Source organism: Parasteatoda tepidariorum, chromosome 4 (genome assembly GCF_982258835.1).
Source record: "Parasteatoda tepidariorum strain Cologne lab strain chromosome 4, Ptep-v5.0, whole genome shotgun sequence".
In the NCBI taxonomy this organism is placed as follows: Eukaryota; Metazoa; Arthropoda; class Arachnida; order Araneae; family Theridiidae; genus Parasteatoda; species Parasteatoda tepidariorum.
The window spans coordinates 40,293,766-40,318,317 of record NC_141758.1 but is presented as its reverse complement, the minus strand read 5'-3'; the positions used below and the strand labels follow the sequence as shown (position 1 = coordinate 40,318,317).

General features: G+C 26.4%; 1 protein-coding gene across 6 annotated transcripts in view; it reads left to right on the top strand.

Annotated features, from left to right (window-relative positions):
- IntS9 (integrator complex subunit 9) overlaps positions 1–24,061 on the top strand; it is a 29,862-nt gene extending 5,801 nt beyond the window's left edge. For all 6 annotated transcript variants that reach the window (XM_016063924.4, XM_016063927.4, XM_016063925.5 and 3 more), the window contains exons 4-19: positions 2,058–2,120; positions 2,864–3,003; positions 5,797–5,883; positions 7,345–7,465; positions 8,444–8,533; positions 11,346–11,502; positions 12,943–13,123; positions 14,742–14,845; positions 16,777–16,908; positions 18,094–18,149; positions 18,870–19,025; positions 19,890–19,976; positions 21,239–21,337; positions 22,280–22,405; positions 22,931–22,987; positions 23,729–24,061. In XM_016063924.4, coding sequence (XP_015919410.1) covers positions 2,058–2,120; positions 2,864–3,003; positions 5,797–5,883; positions 7,345–7,465; positions 8,444–8,533; positions 11,346–11,502; positions 12,943–13,123; positions 14,742–14,845; positions 16,777–16,908; positions 18,094–18,149; positions 18,870–19,025; positions 19,890–19,976; positions 21,239–21,337; positions 22,280–22,405; positions 22,931–22,987; positions 23,729–23,848 — 1,776 coding nt within the window. In that variant the 3' untranslated portion in view covers positions 23,849–24,061. The remainder of the gene's footprint in view (positions 1–2,057; positions 2,121–2,863; positions 3,004–5,796; positions 5,884–7,344; positions 7,466–8,443; positions 8,534–11,345; positions 11,503–12,942; positions 13,124–14,741; positions 14,846–16,776; positions 16,909–18,093; positions 18,150–18,869; positions 19,026–19,889; positions 19,977–21,238; positions 21,338–22,279; positions 22,406–22,930; positions 22,988–23,728) is intronic.
- The last annotated feature ends 491 nt before the right edge of the window (positions 24,062–24,552 follow it).

Here is a 24,552-nt window from a genome sequence, read left to right as displayed (position 1 = left end):
GACTCTCTTTCTCCCTTTTTTTTTTTTTACAAAAAAAAAAATTTTTTTTTTGCTTACAAAAAATGTTCCTCATAAGAAATATTATGAAGAAAAGATGATTTGTTTCGTACAAAAAAATTTTGTGTTACAAAAAATAATTTGGAAATAATAATTGTGCTGTGTGTTATGGATGGGTGGTCTAATGTAAACAATAACAAGCGTCCTTAAACCGGAAGAAATTTAGAAAATTTCCGGTGTATCCCTCCGCTTATGTTATGACTACGAGGCGATGTGTGAACAAGCCTAATATTCTATGCAGCTTTGTTATTGCAATTTGGGTTCAAATCTGAACATAATTGTATCATTCATAAGAGCTTTCAGAAATGTATTGATTCTCAGAGGTCGTAAGGTCAAAAAAATTTTTGGAAAGTTAATATCTCATTGTGAATAATTCTTAAGGTTTGCCATGTTTTGTATTTTATCCCTTATTTGGCTATATTTGAATAAAATGTCGCCAAAAATATCTTTTTAAGTTACTCCAATTAGAAAATATTCTAATGATTATAACATTAATATGATAATGCCGAAGTTTAAAGGCTGAAAGAAAGAACTCGGTACATGTGAAATACTGCAAAAGATATGATGCAATAATATGATGGCGCGTTTTTTCAATCTGCGGCGTAAAAATATATCGGAAGCAGTAACCCGGAAGTCTTGAAAGAGCAATTTTACCACTAGCGCCACCACCCTTAGCTTTACACAATTACCCATCCATAATACATTTCTCTAATTATAAATTCCAATTTTTTTTTTTTTTTTTTTTTTTTTTTTGCATATTAGCCTGGATTTTCTCTTTTTCTTCCCCTTCCTTTTTTAAGTGCCTAAAATTATATAATATTATTTATTACAGATTTAATATTCTTTAAACTATCTAAATCTTAAAATACCAAAAAAAAAAAAAAGAATTAATCCAATTATCTAATTAACCTGGCCAATCAGAGACCATTTTTTCCTTAAAAATCCATCTTCAGATTCTTCAAAAGGAATGAAAAAATGTGTTTTTTTTTTGTTTTTTTTTTGTCACATGATATCTTTAGAAAGAAGTGAACCCTTCTTTTCTCACATTTGTTCTGTTTAATCAAAGTCTGGAAAAAAAGAAAATCAGTATCTTCTTTTCCCGGAGCGAGGTGAAAAGAGTGTTTCATTTTCTTTTAAACCATGTGCAAGAGTACTCACTTTAGGTTTTAAATAAATTTTGTGGGATGGAGTTGTCAAATATCTACAGAAAGCACAAAAGAGTTGTGCCTTAATTATTTCAAAAAATTGAGATTAATAAAAATTGAAGAAAAGGGAAAAATCGAAGAAGCATAACACTTGAATGTAGCATTGACTGGTATTGAGTATTAGTCTTAAACTACCTAAAAACATCTAAGTTTTCAAACCATCCTGGTTTTTCATTAATTGGATTAGCATAATGAGAACCCCAGCATCAAGGATCACATGCATTTGACAGAGAGATTATTTGATTTAATAAGAGAACATGAGAGTCTGTTCTATACTTTTAAAACTGAGCAAAAGTAAGTATTGATTTTGAAACCTAAATTTACACCAGATTGTAATATGTTTTCATTATGATATTCTTTGTGGTATTTTAATAAATGTTACGTTGTTTTGTCTAAACTCTCTCATCTTCATTACAAATTACACAACATAGCCTCCATTTTTATAATTGATGATTTCCAGTAATGTACTTTTAAATTCTGTTTACACTTAGGATTCTGTACTTTTCTAATAACAAAAAGTCACCATTAACTTTTACCTGTATAATTTAAAGATATCACTTGCTGTTCAAAGAATTTATTCTTGTAAATTTTATTTGTCATCGAATTATGAAATTAATCAGATTTAATTTGCTGAAAAGTAGATTTTAGTGTGTCTTTTGCTTCAAAACTAGCATTGTTCTTCGTAGATAATACAGACTATGTTTTTCACTCAATAATATATATTTTTTTTAATAAAATATGCATTTAAATATTTTATTTTCTGACAGATTAATAAATTATTCATGTGGTTTTCAGGAACTTAAAGACTGTAGTGGAAGAGTTTTTATTGACAGTTGTCCTGAATTTTGTCCACCAGAGGTATTTAGATTTCTCCTTATACATATACGAATATTTCTTAAAAGTCTAAGTTTCATACATAATTATTTTGTGCTGGGAATTACATATTTGATAGTTTTTTATTTTTATAAAAATCTATTCTGTCTTATAATTTGTCAAGTTTAATTTTTTTTTATATGTTAATATGCATTTACGAAAAAAAAATTTCTTTGATTAGAATAAAGTATACATTTATGCTGATAATCATGATAAAAATAAAAATGTAAAGAAATTCTTTTTTGCTAAAAGTTAAATAGCATAACTTAATGGAATTTATAAATGGAATTTATAAATTTTAAAAAGTTAATTATGTAGAGGTTGGCCTTTGGTATATTGAGCAAGAATTAAGATAACACATTGTGAAAACAAACAAATTTAATCATAAAAATTAACAAATTTGAGAAGAGTTTTAAAATGACTGCTCCGCCTGAGTTCTGAAGTTAGAGTTTGTGGCGCTGCTGTTAAGCGCAAATGTATATTCCCTTAAATTTTGTAAAATCCTTATTTCAAGGGAAAAAATGTAAATATCTTCAATTAAAATTTTATTTTCGAATTCAAAATGAATTAAATCATTTTATTTATTATTATTATAAATATGATAAAAATATAAAAATTATTAATAATAAAAATTTCTTTTTTTAGTTATTGTTTTTATCCAGATTTTGCATTCTTTTTTTAAATTAAAAATATTTTATTTACAGCATTAATTTTTTTTCCTGTTCTAGGAGCACATTATAGATTTTTCTCAAGTTGATGTCATCTTGATTTCAAATTACCAAAGTATGATGGCTTTACCTTACATCACAGAAGGAACAGGATTTAAAGGTTGTGTATATGCAACCGAACCTACTCTTCACATTGGAAGGTTTGTATTTAAGGTTTACTTTTATTAGAATTTTATGGTACTCAGTAAAGAAAAATTAGTTTCAGATAAGTTTCTGAAGATTATTAATGTTCTGAAGATAAGTTTGATAAGTTTTAGTATCTATATTCAGGGGTGATTGTACTTCGGGTGTACCTCAGAATATCTGGGTTTTTCGTATCATCCTTCCAGGTCTGGGAACTTGGCATGTGATTTTTTCACGGAATTCCACATATCTCATATAAGTAATTCGCGGTCTTCCGTGAATCAAAGCTTATAATCCGACAAAATTTTCACCACAGTCTAAAATTTAAAGTAAGAGTGATTTAAAGTAATAATTAAGAGTTCGGAAATCTAAAATTTAAATTTTGAAATTTTTGCTAAGTTGTGTTAACACGACCTTTTCATACACATAATTCCAACTTCATTCTTTTTTTTAAAATTTATTGGTTTTGCACTGTTTTTAATATATTTGAAACTACACCCAAATCCACTCATATCTCTATCTTTTCATATTCACGCGATTTTAATACCAAGTATTTATCTGGTTTTCGCACTTTTATGCCACATGTCCCGGGTTCTATCCTCGAGCCGGACAAGGTTGACTCAGCCTTTCATCCCGTCAGTGGATCAATAAAATGAGTACCAAACATACTTGGGGACTAAACACTAGAGGTTCTGCATTCAGCTGACCACCCAGCCGGAACATCTGCTCCTGTACCCCAGAGCCCAAGGTCAAGAAAACATATGGGCACAATTGGTCTTGGCTCTCTAGGGCTGTTCGCGCCACTGAGTTTAGTTTAGTTTATTTATCAGATTAGCTACCACAGCTATTAAAAGCTACCACATTATGAATCACGTTCAAGCGATTTAAAAATCTTTCATTGCGATTTGTGATCCTGTGATTTAAAAATCCAATATCGCTATTCGTATTCATGCAATCTAAATATCATGCATGCAGTGTGATTCAATTTTACATAATTTAGAAATCCATTTTGGTTTGTATCTTCACATTCTTAAAATCCAATATCATGATTCTTATAGGAATTAAGTTTTTTTTAAAAATTACTTACTATAAAGATGTGATATTCTTCATTGGTAGGTAATTTAAGTACAAATCTGAGTTCGAAAACTTACATTAAATATGAGTATAAATTTATATGTTGTTATCAAGTTTTTGCAAAATTTTAAGGGTTTTTTACTTGGTGTCACAAAAACCCCTATATATATATATATATATATATATATATATATATATATATATATATATATATATATATATATATATATATATATATATATATATATATATATATATATATATATATATATATATATATTTATATATATATATATATATATATCCTTTTGTATTTTTTGGCAATGCTTAATAAAAATTCTGTGCTTGTTTTGTAGTGAGTACTCTCTGCCCTAGATATATTAAAATATTCTAAAATATTTAAACCATGATAAAATTTAAATAAGTGAAATCTATTGTTTAACTCCGACTGCAACGATTTAAAAACATCTTTAATGTTACATTTTCTTTATTTATCTAAAACAGATTAGTATAACATGAAGAAAGTACTTTTGAAATCTTATTTAAAAATAGATAAGGGAGAAAACATAATGTTTGCAATCTTAGAAGATGTTAAAATGTTGTGAGTAGCATCCCAACTTCACAAAACTGGTAAATTTGGGAGTCTATTTGATGAATGTATGTTATCTTATATTAAAATGTCACCATTACTAACATTTAATCATTCTATACAAAAAAAATTCTTCAGAATTAAAAGGTCTCTCCTCATAAATTTTTTATCTAAACTTATCATCAGGACATTGTGTGCTATATTTAATTACAGTTTCATGAGACATTGTAGTCTTACCTGTTAAATTAAATTCTTTCATTTCTGAAGCATCTTTGGCTTAATGCTTTTTGTCGTTTTAGAACACATATTTGTAATACAGTACTAATTAGGAAAAATGAAAAATACGATTTGTATTTTTTATATTTATTTATCAGAAAATGCAGTTTATTAACAAGGATTTTCCTAAAATTTTCCACTTAATTTGTATTTTTGCTTATTTTATATTGCTTTTTATTTTTTATTTTACTTTTCTTTATTGTTTATGATGAAAATAATTGTCCTATTATTTTTTCTAATTAATGAATTACATAGATTGTAAGAGACATATTTTCTTTAATTATCTTTTAAGTAGAAGATCTATTTTATTCAAACGTTAAAAATGCAAAAGAACAACATTTGGACTATATTTTATAAAATTTTAATCAAGCAATTTTAAAATTTAACCTTTGCGTGGCCCCTTAGAAAAAAGTATGATAATTTAGACACGATTTCTCAAACACTAATTATTGACCAATCTTGTTGAACTTTTTTAAGATAAAATTGACTAGATATTGAATTATGGATTTAAAAAATATTGAAATGTGAACTTTTAACGGAATTGCATGCAGAAGAAAATATCTTTCTTAAAATTTAGATTAGTCTTATACAATAAGTTGTGCTCTTAAAAGATAAATAGTTTTTGTTCAATTGATAGTCAACTCTATATAAAAGAAGTGTAGAAAATTTGAATGTGATCAGAGCATTAGTTTTTTCAGAAATTGTGTGTCACCCATTTTAAAAATAGGGTTTTGAAAGGCTCCCTCTCTTAGAGTTTCATTCCAATTGGGAATCTATTCCTTATGTTGAAATTCTCTTTGGCAATCGATAAATTATTGTATTTGGCGAAGTAATTTGTTGTACAAAGTTTTTTCATCTGGGTATCTTTCAGGCAATTTATGGAAGAACTAGTTACTTTGATTGAAAGAACACCAAAAATTAGATCTGCAACAAGATGGAAACAACCTCATGTGATAAAGTATGTATATTCAGAAGCTATGATTTTATTTTCTGTTATTGAAATTTTTTTTATCAGTGTTGTGGTGGCAAATTTTTCAGTTAGAGAGCATTAAAAATTCTGTCATGTACTTGTTGTATTTATTAAAAATATAGTAGTCTTCAAGGAACATTTGTTTTTAACGTCATTTGGTAGAAAAATTCTCTAAATTATAATAAATTTAAATGAAATTTTTTTTTTTGCCGATCCTTGGGAAATTACTTTGGTATTTTATGCAAAATGGGCCTGTAACAGCAAGATTCAATATTACTAACAGAATCGTTACTTTCTAAACAAATTAACTTACCAATCAACTATTTTGCTTATGTTAAAAGTAAAAAAAAATAATTGCAGCATATAAACACATTATTAATTAACAGTAAAAAAAAAAAATTTACTAAAAAAAACTGCAAAATTGACAAAAAATTCGATATATTTTTTAAAAGCATTTTTACCTGAAAAATGATCCACTACAACATTCCTTGTGATTAAAGTGGCCCCAGAAACCATTTGAACGGGCCTAGTTTGATCTAGAATAATTTATTTAAATTTTTCTCAATTTTTAATTGTTATTAGAAACCCAACCTATAAGTAAAGTTTTAAACTATTTTAAAAGTGACCTCAATTTTGTTAAAAAATATTCATTTGTTCTTATATTCATTAACAATAATCACTGCCGAGTTTTATCTATTTTTTCAAAGATTTTGGAGAATTTCCTAAGCAAAAAAGAAAAAACAATTGTTGCAAAAAATGAAAAAAAGCAAATAGACTTATATTCTTTTTAAAGCTTTAAACTGATCTTTTTCCATTTATTTTGTAATTATAAATTTTAATAAAGAAAATATATTTATTTTTATAAATATTGACGAAGTTTGTATTCCATTAAATATTTTCAAAAAGACACTTCTCTCATAGTATTAACAATAGATATTACTGTTTTTTTTAAATGATCTTATGGAAAAAAGGTGGTTAATTTAATTTTCTATTGTTTAAATTTTTTATGACATAATGCATTTTCGACTTCTAATATTGCTTTCAGTCATCAAAGTTTCAAAACTAAAACATAGAAGGTTAACTAAAAAAATAATGTTGGTTTTTCTCGTTTTAGTAAGCTATCATTAATAGTATATTTAGAAAACAATTGTGTATGAATAAAAATCCTTAAAAATGGTCTTTATTAACTATCAATAGTTTTCTGTCGCTTATTCATTTAACTCTATAATTCTTGATTCCAGGTTGAGAGTAAAACGTGATGGTGTTCTTGCAAATCCGACTAGTTTTTCTTGATTTTATTAAATGTAGAAACACTCTATCTTATTCATTTAATTTGTTGAAATTAAAGAAAAAAAATATATAGTAATTTAGTTTTTTTTAAGATCACTTATAAACATGTTTTTACTGTGAATAAAAAAAAAAGGTTTTCAAAATTTTTTTTATTTTCAGAAATTTACCTCCACCTTTAAATGAAGCTCTCAAACCAAGATCATGGAAGCAAGTTTATTCAATGAAGGAAGTTAACAGCAGTCTATCTAAAGTTCAAGTTGTTGGCTTTGCTCAAAAACTAGTAATACGCATTATTAATTAAATAAGATTTATTTACTTAAAATAAGGCAGTAGTATTAACATAACCTGTAGTAGCATTAACATTCTCAAAAATTTTATGCTGTTAATGATATTTCAGTTTGATCTCTTTCTAATATTTCAGTGTCCTATCTAATGATTAGTTTTTTTTTATGGTTCTATATTTTAGAATTGTGTTTCTTTAAATTTTGATTGAGAAGCCAAGCACTAAGTCTTACATTTTGATGACATATTCAATTTTGGACTTTTATTCCTTTTTTTCTCTCCCTTATTTGTGTATTTTTCTGTCATTTTTTAAAAAATTTTTGGGCATTTTTTTACTTATTGAAATTTATGATTTGAGATTTTGTGGGTATTTTTTCCTTCATTTTAAGGTATCAGTTTTTATAGACCTATTACTTTCTGGGGTATTTTTTATGTTTAAGAATTTTTTGGTATTGTTTCTTTTCTTCAAATATTTTTGTTTGTCTTATAATTTTCATTATCTTCAGGAACCTTGTTTTACCTGCATATTATTTTTCCCAATTTAATATTCGTTTCAAAGTTAAATGAAAATTTATTCATGATGTCTATTAATATGCATATTTCAATACTATTATACATTAAATTTAAGAAAGAAATAATGTTTTAGATTAAAATTTTTGTTTAAAATTAATGGAGTTTTTTTATTTTAAGGGCATTTTTTGGGGAGAAGGAGTTTTTTAGTCATCAAAATACAGAATTTAATAATCATGTTTTTTTTTTTTTTTTTTTTTTTTTAAAATTTGTGTGTACTTGGATTTAAGTTTATTATCAAAAAATTTTAATTGAATTTTGTTTGTATTTTAAAGGCATTTTTTTCGATTTTTCAGTGCTCTTTTGGAGATTTCAAAAAACAACTGTTATAGTCATGTTATTTTTTACTAAGCAATATTTGTATTTACTATGGAATTGAGTTTATTATGGAATATTTCTTTTTTAGGATGTATTTGGGGCTTTGAAAATATCAGCTGTTAGTTCAGGTTATTGCTTAGGCAGTTGTAACTGGATTCTATGGACAGCTCACGAAAAGGTAATGTTACAGAGCGCCTATGGGATCAGGTATCTTTTTATATTATTTTTGCTTAAATTCTCTCCCCTAACTCATTATTCTGAATGAAAACTATTATCATATTTAGTAATTCACACCCTGTCTTAAAAATAAAGGATGCTAAGCTAACAATTTTGAGTTTTTCTCTTAAAAAAACATGGAATTTTGAGAAATTCCTTGACTTATTCTACAGACCTATTATAATTAATAATGTTTCCCTTTTTATATGACTTAAGAGATGGCAAAGGAGAACTTGTGAGACTTCTCTCTGTTATGAAAGTGAAGCACGTCAATTTTAGTGCATAATTTTATACTCTGCTTAGAGTCTAACATGTCCTAGTAAATAACATCTTCTTTTCTCCTTGCCTGATTTCCTGTGTTCCAGAATACTCGACTGTCATTGCCTATATATACTATATTGAATTTCTCTGCCAAAGATGTTAAGGAGATTATGTCTCCACAATTTTGTGACCAACCACATGGGGTTAGCAATGGGATTAACAGATTAACAGGGCATACTCTTTTTAAATTTTTATTTCCAATGAGCTGCACAATCAGTCTTCCCGATGAGCAGACCTAGTGCGTTCTCCAGAAGTAGTATCCACTCTTTCAGCACCACCTCAATCGATGAGATACAGTTAGCCATGTTAATTTGGACGTCTAGTTTCTGCCACACTAGATGGCAGCACCGAAACTCTATTTGGATGCTAAAGTGCATTAGGAATTTTAATTTTGCCGGAAATGCCAAGAACCAATAAGGCACTCCAGGGATTTTTTACATGCCGCATAATCATACAACATGGCAGCTGAGGATTTTCTACATCCCGAAAATCCGGTGTCTAGGCCGGGGATCGAACCCGCATGCTTGGGATCAGAAGGCCGACGACAAACCAACTGCGCCACCTAACCGCTAACAGGGCACACTAGTTGTCTTTATTATCCAGATAAGTTGGTACCTATTGATCTGAAGCTGGGTGAGGTTCAAGCCATCACCGGAAACAGAATCAGTAATTCACACTGACAACTCAGTGCCTTAATCACTTTATCTTCTCAATTTTCATATATTGTTTTTATTAATGATCAGATTATTTCTTATTACATTTATCTCTTGTTAAAATTCACTGTCTTAAAACTTCTAAACTTTATTTAGTAATTAAATTTGTACAAAAGGCTTTTTTATTAAACATTGCTTTATTTACATTTTTTTTTGTCAAATATAACCTTATTTGCAGTTATACAATTTTATTTACTAGTTAGGTATCAATTTATTTTGAAAACTAAGCCTTTTGTGTAAATTGATATTGGTTTTTAATCACGAGTAAGATATGTCATGGCTGCATGACTATTGTGACTCTATTAGCATGCTATAATATATGATGAGTTAACCTGCTGGCTTATTTCACCTACTGAGATTCTGTTTCTTGCAAACTGTTATGTAGTAGAGATCCATATAATGCAATTCTATAAAACACAATTCTCCATAAAGAGCATTAAATTCTCCATAATGAGCAGTATAAGCAATAAAATTTGCATTGAAGAAATTTCCATTACTGAGTAAAAACTATTAACTGTTAGCAGTTTGAAAGAAATATTATTTTCTAAGAGTTTATAATCAGTAAAGCAAACCATAATTAATAAATTTGTTTGTTTTATAATCTAATGCTCTTAATAATTTCAATTTTTTTCTGTAATTCAAATAATTAAGTATTTGTTGCATATACAATTTAGTTTATGCAATAAATACATGGTTGCATATATTTGTGTTTTATAGTGTATATATATTTAAAAATTATTTTAAAGTTTTAAAATTGATCTATTCCACAGTTATCTTGCTATGTTTAACAGATAAGTGTAATGATATGTGAAATGATCACACATCATTATAGAGCATCATATGTCATTATAGCACAAAAGTCTGATTTCTAAATATACATTACTATAAAGATCATCTTCTATATTTTATAATTATAGCGCATCATATGTCATTATAACACAAAAGTCTGATTTCTAAATATACATTACTATAAAGATCATCTATATTTTATTAAGTTTTGGAGCAGAATTATATTTGACGTTTTGTTGCAAGACTTTTGATAATTAGAAATGTTCTGCAGGGAGGCAACTCTCACCAATTAAATTATTAACAAATTTTATGAAAGAAAATCACATTATTTTCTTTCGCCTACTGAAATTGTACAAAAAAGAATCTTGATTAAATAAAGAATGTCTACACAATCAAACAAAAATTATTAACATCATCCAAAGTTTTCAGTGTATTTTAGACAAAAATTGTTTTGCAGGGGACATAGCCAAGAATAGTTGGTCACCAAACATAAATTGTTCTGTAATTGATGTCACAGTTTTGCTTACTTTGTGCGTTAGGGTCAAGTTTTATTGCTAACAAAATTAAAAAAAAAAAGTGGTTTTTTTCTTAAGAAATATTGCAATGTATACCAAAATTGTAACCTGGAATTTCGTTGACATTTTTTAGGAAAATTCAAGGAATTTTTTTTTCTCAAATTGAGCTTAAACCCAGAATATTAAAGAAATTTCCTCTGATTAAATTTTCTCTCAAGGTTATTTAATCATATTGATGAGGATATGTAAATATTTTATTATTGTGATTATGTAAAAATTTCACTATTCAGATTATGGTTGAAACTATATTCTTTTCATGTACATATTTTTTTATGCCATAATTATTTCAAATTTAACCTTTCAAATGTATAAATTTAAAGAAAATATCATTCAGATTTGTATAGTTCATTTGTATAATTAATAAATTTTTTAACAGATTGGTTATGTGTCTGCCTCATCTACTCTAACAACTCATCCAAAACCAATGGAACATGCACCTTTAAAAAATTTCAATGCTCTAATCCTCAGCAGCTTGACTCAAACACCGCTAGCAAATCCTGACACAATGCTTGGAGAACTTTGCGTTACTGTTGGTATGTCATGTGATTTCTTTTTCTGTATAATTTTATCATTTGTAAATGTTTTTTATTGTTTGAAAATAGTTATAAATTATTAAATGCAGTCAAACCCTGATATCCGTCATCCTCGGTCAAGAGCATGTAAAAAGTTAAAAAAAATATTAGATAATTGGAACACTTTTTTAAGCCAATTTTTAAAGTTTATAAACATTAAACTACACCTATTTAATTACTCAAAGTAAGTAGTGACAATATTAGAGTTTAAATTAAAACCACTTACTTTCGTCTTATTTTTCCAACATAAATAATGATGTAATATTATAAAAGAATCATTATTGCATTTTTGTAATTATTAAATTTATTATGAATTAATAATTGAATTTATTATCGAGTATTTTTTATGAAAGAATTATCATTGCTGTTTGATTGTCGTTTATCTGCCGTAAAATTTTTGATTTGTCATTACTTCAGTAATTGGGTAACATAAGCTTTAATAATGTAGCATGTGTCAGAACGTTTTTAATATGATTTGCATAACCAAAGTGTCATATGCTCAGGCATGGGATAGTTGAGATTCTACTTTAATATTTAAATAGTTTGCTGCAATATACATGATCATCCTTTTTTTATAGTTAATTGTTTTAAAATACTATAATTTATCTTTTTTCTTAAGAGAACATCAAAATTGCCTCATTTATATGCCAATCACTATTTCTGTTTTATAGCAGGAAAGAATATGTAAATATTGCCCTAGATCCTGGCATTAAAAAAAGGGAGCTATTTTTTAAACAAAGGTTACAGCTAATGTTATAAAACTATACTTTTCCTCTTGTGCTTACTTCTGTTAACTATTTAATTTTTATAACAATATATATAACTAAAAACTATTGTCCCTTAAAATATTACTCACCAGAAATATAGAAAATGAAATACCTAAATAACTTTTTATCAAATGATTTTATTTTCCTGTAAAAACGTGAAATTTTTTAGCTCAAGGAGTTGACTTTACGTTTGCTAATTATTTAATGCAAACAATAATTTAAAATGTGAAATTAAATTTTAAAATGTATTTTCTATCAATAAGCATTCTTTTTTTTTTCCTCTTAAATTTAATTTTCAAAATGGTGGGGGATAGTTTCAATAGTTTAGTATGTACAAAAATTTTAAGTTTTACCCCCGCAAAATTAATATTACTTTTAGCAAATTTCACTACATCTATGAAACTGTTTAAGCTAAATAAAGCAATTTTGCACATCATTATAAAAATTGTTTCCAAAGATAATTAATTTCATGCAAAAATAATTTCTTAAAATTTTTATTAATATTTTAATATTCTATTCAATAATAATTATAACATATTAAGGTGTGCAAATTTTTTTTATTGTTAAAAACTATGAAAGTTTGAAGACAAAATCTAAAATATACACTGATGATTAAAAATGTGACTTTTTACAGCTATGACCGTAAGAAATGGAGGGAATGTTTTAATACCTTGTTATCCATCTGGAGTTACATTTGATCTGTTTGAGTGTTTATCCTCACATTTGGAAACTACTGGGAACTTATCTGTGCCAATGTTTTTCTTATCTCCAGTTGCAGACAATTCCTTAGCATATTCAAATATTCTGGCAGACTGGTAAGATATATTTTAACTAAAGATATCAAGATGTATTTTAACTAAAGGTATTCTGCTAAAAATGAATTTTTTTTTCTTTGCTTATATTCATTATGATTCTTTTTTTCATTGTTTAAGCAAAACCAGCTAATTAAATTTAGTTTAATAAAACTGCTGTTTTTTCCATTGCCTGGTCGGAAAAATATGAGTACATAAGGATGCCAACTGTACTAAAGATTTTCCATTAACTTGATAGAATAGTGCTCTGCAGAATTAGGGAAAACTTCTTATTTTATTTTATTATTATTTTTTTAAGAAGTCCCCTATTTTCTGGTGCAACCATACTCCAATTTATTTACATTCTTTATTTCTAGTTGTATTTGCAATTTAGAATTTTTTTTTTAAATTATTGCTTATGGATTAACTTTCTTATTTATATATTTATAAATTTTTATGCTAATTTTTAACCACTTTAATACATTAACATTTCATTTATGATATGCACATAACTGAAAGATGTTTCAATTGAATGTTTCAAAATAATATCAAAAGTACTCTAGAAAATTATGTTAAATTCTGCCATAAAATTATTGCAGTTTTCAAATGCCTTTTTAAGTAGAACAAAAGTTACAGTCTTTAGTAATTTTATAGTTTGTTTCAAAAGATTTAGGATCAATGTACAGGATATTATTGAAAAAATTGTGCCATGGGCATTAATCTGTCAAAGTCAACTTTTAATTAAAAATGCAGTACACTCTGGCCTTTGTACTTTAAAACTTAGTAAAAAATGAGGAATGTTGGAACCATTTGTTCTTAGTGGGGAATGCTAAAATTGCTGCCCGCTGCCAACCTCTTCCTCATTGTCAGTCTGCCATGCGCAACTGTATAATTTAATTCTTTTTAATCATTTTTCCTATTTATATAGTTTATTAATAAACAGTAAGCATTTTTGAATTAGTGTTTTAACTTATGATGCGTAACCAATGTTTTTTGTTTCATGCGATAGGGGGTAGAAAGTGGAACTTTGTACTACAAGGTGCGTTGAGTTTTTAAAAAGTGCTTAAAGGTGCTTATTTTTGATTTTCGTTTTTTAAAAGCCTTTAAAGGTGCTTTTTTCATTGGGTGTTTTTAAAAAGTGCGTAATTTTCCCTTTTTCAAAATGAAATTTTGCCTTTATTATGTTGACTTTCGTTTTGAATTATGCAAAAAGACGCAGTTCACATTGTTCTATTCAACGTTTTCATAATTAATTCAACCCCAATCTATTTCAGTGTGTAGTCAGTCAGTAACGTATGAAAACGCCATTCGTTTTACATTATTTAAAATTTAAAAAACAATGCCAGAAGGATTTTTTTTGACATGACGGTTAAAACAAGATAAAACTGTCGATTGTCAAAAACTTTCCAACCCTGCCTAATTATGATGTTTTTTTAAAATGCTAAAAAATATTTTTTGAGTGTTTGAAATGTGCTTAAAAGGTGCTTATTTTTTGTTGAATAATTTGGCTACGCACCCTATACTAGCTGGATTTTAAATTGCTAGAAATTATTTGTTTTGTATTGGATTTTTAAGATTTATTTCTTGTTTTTACAACTTATAATACATCATTGGTGTGTTAACTTATACATTACTTTTCAAGGCTCACTCAGAGTAAACAGTGCAAAGTTTATACTCCTGAAGAACCATTTCCTCATGCACATCTAGTAAAAGGGGGAAGGCTGAAAGCTTTTACTAGCTTAAAAGGTATTTTATAATTAGAAATTTATTTTGCTTATTTATAACTTGATTGGCTGTAACTGAATAGCAATCCAAAATACAGTCAAAGCTCGCTATAGTGAACTCTCGAATATAGTGAACGCAATTTTTCGCTCCCAAGCTTTGCTACCTACGTATAATGTTATTTTTTGTGGATATGGCGAACCAAAAAAAAAAGAGGAAGTTGGATATTATGAACTTTTTTCTGTCTTTGACTGATCTATTTTTTCTTCATTTATGAAAGCTATTCGTAATAATTTTGAAACTTCTACTTCAAACTAAATACATATACTGATTTTTTAAACCATCAATCGCATGGTATGCACCAATAAGCATTTTTCTTCTTTACTTCACTATTGAATTGGTTCAGCATTCAAAGAAGCCGCAATCTTCCAGTATCTGGACAAATGCTTCAAGTCAAAGCCAGCGAATTTGCTAGACGATTTGTTGAGACTACTTTTATGTGCTCGAATGGCTGGGTTTTTTAAAAGTGGAACGACATAAATTCAGGAAAAATCATCGGAGAGTCGGGAAGAGTTTCCATATCTGATGTTGAGGATTGCCCATCAGCTTACTAATTTTTTTGTACTCAATACAAAAAGTAATAAAAAATAAAAGTTAACACATTTTTGTTACTACATATTATTTTTCAGTCATTTATTTTTATTCCATTTTATTGGTCATTTATTTAAATAATGTGTGATAAAAGGGGGGAGTTAGGAACCATTAGTTAAAATTGTTTACGGAACGGATATAATGAAGTCCCAGTTATATTGAACCGAAATTTCGGTCCCTTGAAGGTTCACTATAGCGGGGTTTGACTGTATTACCTTTTTGCAATTTCAGCTATTGTATTTTATAATATTGTATTGTAAGTAAAATGTCAAAAAAGTATTTAAAAAATCATAAAAGATCACCAAATATTTTTATAAATGTATTGAGTAGTATCATATGTATTATATTTCAAAAGTTTGAAGTATTTTGCTTGTTTGTATATCTCTTATATGCAGTGTGCCTATTCTTTACTTGTTTCCAAACTATGCTTTCATTTTTATTTCCTGGTTACTTATCTATCCAAGATATTTCTTTTTTAAATCACCCTTTTTATAAATATTTTTCATTCTATTGAAATTTTACTTTAAAATACATAGAATATTCTAAAATTTGAAATCATATGATTAACTAAAACAATTGAGAGTTATCTGCTACATAAGCTATGTTTTAATTTTGTTATTTTAGCCAGTTTAATGTGGATATGATTTATTTTAGTAGAAAAAATATTTAATTTCATTTGTAAATTTAACAGTTTAGAGCATTGAATTTTTATTGTTAAATTTTTATTTTTTAACAATAATTTCATTATTATTGTTTTTTTTTCTATGTCTGAATTGTAACGCTTGTACAGACTATTGGGAATTAAAATAATTCTGCCAAAATTAAATATTAAATCTCATATGTATGGTAGAGAATATGACCAGATAGATAAAAGAAAATTTATGTTGTAAATGTTATTAAAATTATTTGTGGGATATGTTTAATTTACACTAAAAAACTCCCAGTGTATGATGCCTCTTTCTATTCTTATTCACAATCTTATGTTTGTTATTTATAATTTATTTATATTATATTATCAAATTTCTTTGTCTAGAAAAATTCTGTTTCTATCAAATTGTATAATTTCACATGTTTTCTACCTAAAATTCATATAAATATTGCTTTATATAAATATTGCTATATATTTGCTTGAACTTTATTCAAATATTTCCAGAAATACCTGAAAAAGTCAGGGAGTTTTATTTTTGAAATTAAGTAGGAACTCTTTTAACTTCATTTAATTAAAAATAGTTTACTTCTCCTAATAATCAGTTAGGTGTTTTAACCTATAAATGATTTTTACACTCTTTAATAAATACTTGTAGAAGAAAACTTTAGCCAAGAGTTTAGAACTCCTTGTGTTGTATTTGCTGGACATCCTTCCCTGAGGTTCGGAGACTGTGTTCATTTCATGGAATTGTGGGGTAGTAATGAAAATAATGTAATTATTTTCACTGGTATGTATAAGTTTAGTTTTTAAACTTTTGAAATTCCTTTATTTTTAAGCACAAAATTTTACCCCTTCATACTTTTATATTATGTTAGTCAACTATGAAACTTTAAAGTGTAATCTGTAAAACTTAAATGTGTTTTTTGGTCTTAGAAGGAATTTGTTTTTAATTTACTAAGCTCAATGCTGTTCTTTTAATAGCTGCTTATTTCAATGTCATGTTTTAAATGAAATTTTTGGTGTGTATTGGTTGAAAATGATTTTCAGAATTATTAAAATTAATTATTTTTCTTGAAATGCTTTTCTTTCCATTTGTACTGTTTTTATATCAGATATAAGCAAGGTTTTTTGAGCTGAGGTTTTTCTTCCATTTATGATTAAATTTTTTAAATGGATGATAGACTCTCATACCTGAGAATAGGAAGACACATGCAAAATAAATTCTTTTTTATAGTTTAAAATAATTGAAGAATACTATTTCTCTACATATAAGCATAACATTTATATGATAAACATATGAAGATAAAACATCTAAAGATGCAATATCTAATTCTGAATTGTTATGCTGAGTATGTTAAGGAAGTTGATTTCATTGACTCAGATTCCTTTTCAGGCTTTCTGAAGCTTTTTCCCCATTTCATTTGTATTATGATCTATTATTCTTGCACAGATACCCCTACATGCTTCCTTTTAGTGGATTTGGAAGCCATGATGGATAAGCTAAACTATATTAGTGATAAAGAAAGAAAAACAGAAATTACACCAATGAGTTATCTATAGTAAAACCAAATCAACCACCAAACAAAAGCTTTATCTTTCACTCGCATATAATGAACATTCTTATGTAGTCATAATCATGTTTTTTATTTATTTTAAAGGCCTCATGTAATGATGCAAATACGACAGCATGTTATTGAAATTGAGAAAAAAATATCCATGTAAATAAGAATGATTAAAACAAAAACTGGAATTATTGACTTCAGTTTACAGAAGTATTGGGATAAACAAGGCTCACTTGTATTTTTAAAACTTAATAAAACTCAGACTCTTTTCTTTGAATAAAATGCTAATGTTTAATAAATATTATGATATTAATATTCAAATAACAGTGTTCCTATATGTATTTGTAACATCTAGTAGACAAAGTAACACTTGAATGCTTTATTTTAAATTTAAAATTGTTTATTTTCAGAACCTGATTTTCCTTACGTGGAAGCTCTTGCACCTTACCAACCATTAGCAATGAAAGTAAGTTTGTTTTTAAAGTGAAATATTAATTATTAGTTTATTACTTCATTTTATTTTATTACTTTTGCTTTTCATTGGGTTATGTACGATTTCTGTTAAGCAGTAAAAAATGTTTGAGCATTAATTAATTCTCAAACAAGGTCGATTCTTATTCTCTTTAATAAGAAAATAGATTCCATTGTATTTATAAAATATTTGTTGCAAAAAAGAAAAAATAAGCAATGTATTAGGTTTAAAATGCACTTTTTCTGTACAAGCTCTTAGCCACATTTGCAAAAATAAGAAAACTGAGTAAGAAAATGATTATTGCAATTTTATATTTTAAATAAATTGCTTATTAGTAATATTAGTTTGATCAAAAATATTTTCTATATTGAAATTTGCTTGAAGAAATAATCTAGAATATGTAAATTGTCAAAAATTAAAACCTGTATTTCTATCTAAAATTGTTGTAATACCTCATTATCGGAAGCATATATCTCACTGTCAAATGCACATTTTAATGGATAAGCAGTAAAAAACATCAAAATTTGCATTTTTGCACCTCCTTCTAACAAATAAACTCTATAGTTATTCATTCTCTGTGGTAAAAGTGATACAATTATTATATTACTGCATTATTGTTTTTTAAGCATATTTAAAATTATTTGTCTTGTTCTTGTTCACTTATATATCATATATTTATTCATTAATGAATTTTATTTTCATATTCAAACTTAGATAGTTTATCTTCCGATTGATACTAGTTTGAGTTTTAATCAAGCAAATAAGTTGATCAGAGAATTAAAACCAGTTAACTTGTTACTACCAGAACAGTATACAGTACCTTCCCCACTTTATCGTCACAGGCCAGATCAAAGTTTAACTATTGAAGCAGTAAGTATAATATCATTTCTATAAATAAAATTTATTACTATCTCAATATTTTTTGCTCTTGCGTTTAGAACAAAAGGCTTTTTACTTGCCATTTACTGGTTTCTCCTAGAATTTTTAATATAGTTCAGTCTCTATTTGATATGCTAGGGTGTCAGCTGGGAGATAAAAAATAATTTAATTTTTTTATAATTTCATTAGCTTAAAATTCTATGTAATTTGGCTTCAGAGTTTACTTTAGGTGCATATTATAATATATAAATTATTATTTCTTGATTTGTTTAAACATAATTTTTTATTTTGTTTAAATAATTACAGAGCTAGGGTGAATTGTGTAAAAAGTTATCAATGGTCCCTATTTTTTCTCCGTTTTCATGACCAATTTTATGACCACATTTTTCAGATACTAATTTCTCCATATTTTAAGGGTGAAATATCTATAGAAAAGGTGTTTATTCAGAAAAAAAAAACCTTTTTGTGTCTAATTTCATAATTTTAAAAATCCTCTGTATTAAATGATTAGCATGCATTCAGTGCTACCTCTTCAACCAATTAAGTTCATATCTTAGTTTGTGACAATCTGAGGCCAAAGTTAAAAGTTTTTATGTGTTCTGTTTTTTCTATGTAGTGCTCTTTATACTTATTTAAAAAAAAAAAAATTATCAAAGCAAATTTTTTAAAATTTTTTTTAATCATAGATTTACAAAAATTTTTTTTTTAATCATAGATTTACAAATAAAATTTTTATCATAGATTTACAAATAAAAAATTTTTTAAATCATAGATTTAAAAATTTTTTTTATTTTATTATTATCATAGATGTTTGTATTATCTTATGCAATATGTAATAAAAACGTTTTATTTTAGGAGTGCAATCTCATCCCTTTCAAACGAGGTGATATTGTCAAAGTGCCTGTTAAAAGAAGATGGGAACAAATGAATATGGATGCTGAAGTTTGTTACTTTTATTCTTAACATAAAATTTATTATTAATGTTTATTTTATGAAGCACAGTGAAACCTGTGGTGACCCTTGTAAATTGACCTCTAGTCTATCTTGTATGTTGACCTCTTAAATAAATCATATTTTTATATGTTTATGTATTGTATATAATATTTTTTTTTATATATTTATGTATTTTTATATGTTTATATTAATATTTTTATAAATGCTATTCTAAACTCCTTATCCAAATTTTTTTTCAAAAATTTTTTTGCTACTATATTTTATATTAAAATTTCCTTGAATTGATGAAATAGTATTTAATATAAATCCTTTTATTTCTTACATAGAAATATATATAAATATTATAAAATATAAATATCATAAAAAAGTTACTATGTATTATTTTATTCTAGCTGATGAAAGGTTTTATTTTACGTTTATGTAGAATTCACAATTGTTTTGTAATCTGATTTTCTTCTTTTATTATGCTAGAAAAAAACAAGATATTTTAGAACAAAAGGCTTTTTACTAGCCATTTACTGGTTTAAACTAGAAGAATTTTTAATGCAGTTGAGTCTATTTGACACGATAGGGTGTCAGCCGGGAGATGAAAGTGTTTCATTTCCCAACACGTATGCCTGACAGATGGCATGAATGGGTTAATGATCATTTTGAAGGAAAACTTAAAAATAAACTGATATAAATCTGAAGTATTGCTTACATAAAATAATTACTTTTAATGTTATTTATTTTACTGTAAATATTTATTTTATCGTAAATATTTTATTTTTACTTTTATATTATGTCATTTAAGGTATTTTATATTGTGTTAATATTTTAGCTTTAATAAATTTTGTGAGAAGACTAAGTTAAAACCATTTTTTTATCCTCTGAAACATTTATGAATCATACACTATTATATCTACAAAAAAAAAAAAAAAAAGAGTATATTGTGTATTTTAATCCTACTTTCTGTGTGTCTTTAACACTGAAATATTCTATAGAATTTATTCTTTACATATTTATGTGAAACGTCATTTATGATTATATCATAAGTTCTTAATCTGAACAAGAATTGCGCCTTACATATTATTTAAAATTTGTGATAGGTAGCAAAATGGTGTTAGTTAAAAAGTAAATCAAGATTATAGTTTGAGAATTGTTTAATTTTTATTATATTTTGTGACTTAAATAAAAATAATGCTCTTATATATAGCTTTATATAATTAATATTTGATTTAGTCATTATTTAAAATATTTTTAATTTCTAGCTCGCTGGCAGTCTCATGCCTATAGAATGTAGGCCAGGTGTATTTGTATCTACATTTACTGGTCAAGTTAATGTGAAAGATAACAAATTTGATTTAAAGGTATGTATAAGCAAGCTTGAATTATTCATATTAAATACTTCTCTTTTTACTTCCTTAATTAAATAATATCTCTACAAAAGAGATATCATAAACCATGCTTTAAGTGTAAAATTTATATTTTTAATTTCATATGTATAACTGTTAGTTTCAAATATAGTTGACCTAAAACAAAAACCTTTGTTTTATTAAGTATTGCCAGATAGATTCCAGCTTGGCTTATGTTATTAACATAATTTATTGTATGGTTAGAAAGTTTTTTATGTTTTTAAGTGTATAAATTATATTGAAAATCTAAAAGTAAAGAAAGGTTTTCTTGACTAATTTGAATCCCTCCATTGCCAGATTTATCTATCTCTTGCAGTTAATATTTATTAGTATTTAAGACTAGGACTCTATGCCTGGTGGCTGTAACAGCTTGTCTGACAAGTAAAGACAGCCAGTGTGCAATACAGAATGCAAATGGGACTGAGCATCTCAACTGTTTCAATTTTAATATTTACGTTTGCCTCATAAGTAAAGTGATCTCCTAAGCAAGGAAAGATATTTTCACCGGTTTTATTATATAACAAGGTCTGTGCAAAGATAAAAAGCCTTTTAAAGAAAATATTTGCTTTTGGGCTTTTAAGCTCGGTTACAGAGCTGTTGCTGGAATGCTCATTTTAGAAACAACTATTTGTACTTTTAAATTAAACTTTATTTCACTTGGCAATATTATTTAAGTGAAGTGAATTTCAAATATGTAATAAAACCAATAATAATTTGAATGAAGAAAAATGTCAAAAGTTTGTCACATGTAACTGTGTGTCACTGATTTTGCATTGACTACTAATTAAATATTGTCTAAAAACATTACTGCTTTAATATATTGTTTATTGAATAGATTTTCATTTTTATGAGGTACTTGGCTTAATCATTTTCAGTTATTTATATTCTTTCATTTAGACTCTGAAGGAAAATTCTGGAGATGATGCCACTAAAGAGAAAAAAATGTTAAATGATTACTGTTTTCCGAAATCCTATGCTTGTGATTCGTTAGATATTCAGTTGCTCATACAAAAATTGAATAAAGTAAGTGATGATAATGTTAATACCCTAGTTGAAACTTTTTTTTCTGAAAGCAATTTGAAAATTTAAAACAGACTGTAAAAACTGAACTATCAAAGAACTGTATAATTATGCAGTGAAAGATTAAAATTTAAAATAATAGGGAGAAAAGTCCCACAAAAAAGCTTTTTTTCCGCATTTTGCTATAAAATGGAATGTTACAAATATTTTTTAGAATTTTTCAAACTCAACAGTTGGTTTGATTAACTTTGAATGGATAAAGATTGATGTTAGCTTCTAGCAACTATATGTCTCTTTATTTTTTCACACCATTTCAAAGATAAGTCTTTCTTCATATGTTTGAACAATTTCATGATTTTTTTAATATGCTTAGAATCTATTTCAGTGTGATACTTGAATCCATTTCAGTTTTATTATAAAACCAAGTAAATTTAAAAAAAATATTTTAAGATTTCCAAGTTAATATTTTTGTGCCATTTGTGTATTTTAATATTCAACTATGAAAAATAATATGTTGCATTATTATAGGAAGGTATAACAGATGCTAAAGTTGAAGAGAGAGCTTCTGGATTTATAATTGATTTGGTAAGTCTATCATTAACTATAATGCTAATTCTATCTTTTTAATAAATTATATTTTTACTATTATACTTGCAAGTTTTTTTTTTTCTTTAAAAAAAATATTTTTGTAAAATTAGTGTATAAAAAAGATCTTGTATCCATTAGAATATCTTAGAAAACCTTCAGTTATTTTGTTTTACAAAAATTTATTTTTACATTTCACTAGTTGCATCATGTAGAACCTTCTTCGGGAAAGACTTTGTTATAGGTACCTGATTTATTTTAGGGCATTCAGCAATTATAAACAATTGAGTCGTAATGCAACTTACATTGTTTAAGTTAGTAAGAATTTTTTTTTTAACCCTACTCAAGCAAGGGATCTTTCATAATTTGAAATTTCTTACAGTTAGTCTAACCTTTTGATAATAAATAAATAAAAACATAATTTGTCAACCATAGGCATTATCCAATGCAAGATGTAAACTCAATCTAAAGAAGGTAAGAATTTCAAGTGAAGAGGATGCAGGTTCTTTGATATAATTCACAGTGCCATTTAATTGAAATCATTCCTATAGTGTACACCCCACTGAAACAAGTGACAATAAAGCGAAAAATTCTTTGTATTAAAATATAAAAGCCTAAAAACTAACACTAAGTTAAAATTTACTGAAAGCTTAATATCTAAAGAAAAAATTTCTATTGTAAACATCTTTTATTAAAATGTATGTTGTTATATATTCTCATTTTCTTTCATTGCTTTTGCAGCAAAGTCATGAAATTTTGATTCAAGTAGAAGATCATTCTACTCATGTTATCTGCGACAGTGATTCCCCCATTCGCTCAAAATTACATGATTTTATATTAGAATGCTTACATAAAGTGTGATAAGAGTTTAAATCTGTATGTAAATAACTGACTTATAAACATAAAAATACATGTACATCTTCATTAAAAAAAAAACCCTACAACAAAGTTTTATATCATATATTTATATTGTCTTATGTTTTATCAAATACTGTTAATGTATATATAATTACTCTTAATTTCATGTGTACATGCTTTATCTTGATCTGACTCAAATAAAATCTTACTGAATTATTTTTTTTTCTTTAATTATTTTTTGGCAATGAAAATATTTTTCAGTTTACACTCAGTTTAATTTTTGCAAAAATCAAACATAATGTAAACAAAGAACAATTAAATTACAAGTTGATCTCTGATCTCTCCCTGGTTGAAAAAATTACTTCTGCAGAAAAGAAGAAAAGCGTCAAAATTTATTAAACAGATGATATACTCTCAAACTAATGGCTTTGCTTTATTAGATTGAGAGAAACTTTATTAGACACTTGAAAACTTTAAAAATGCCTGTGTATTTTTTTCTCAAACATTTAAAGCTATGACTTAAATAATTTTGTATAGGCAATCAATAACTCTGCATTTGTCCTCATTTGAATTTTTTAAAATTTTGTTTCATGATAGTTTAAAATGGCAAAAGAGCAATTTAGATTCTGCTGACTGAAAAAAATCTCAGTTCCCTTAATGATATTTTTAATGACTCTAAAAAAACAGAAAAAGATATAATATAAAAT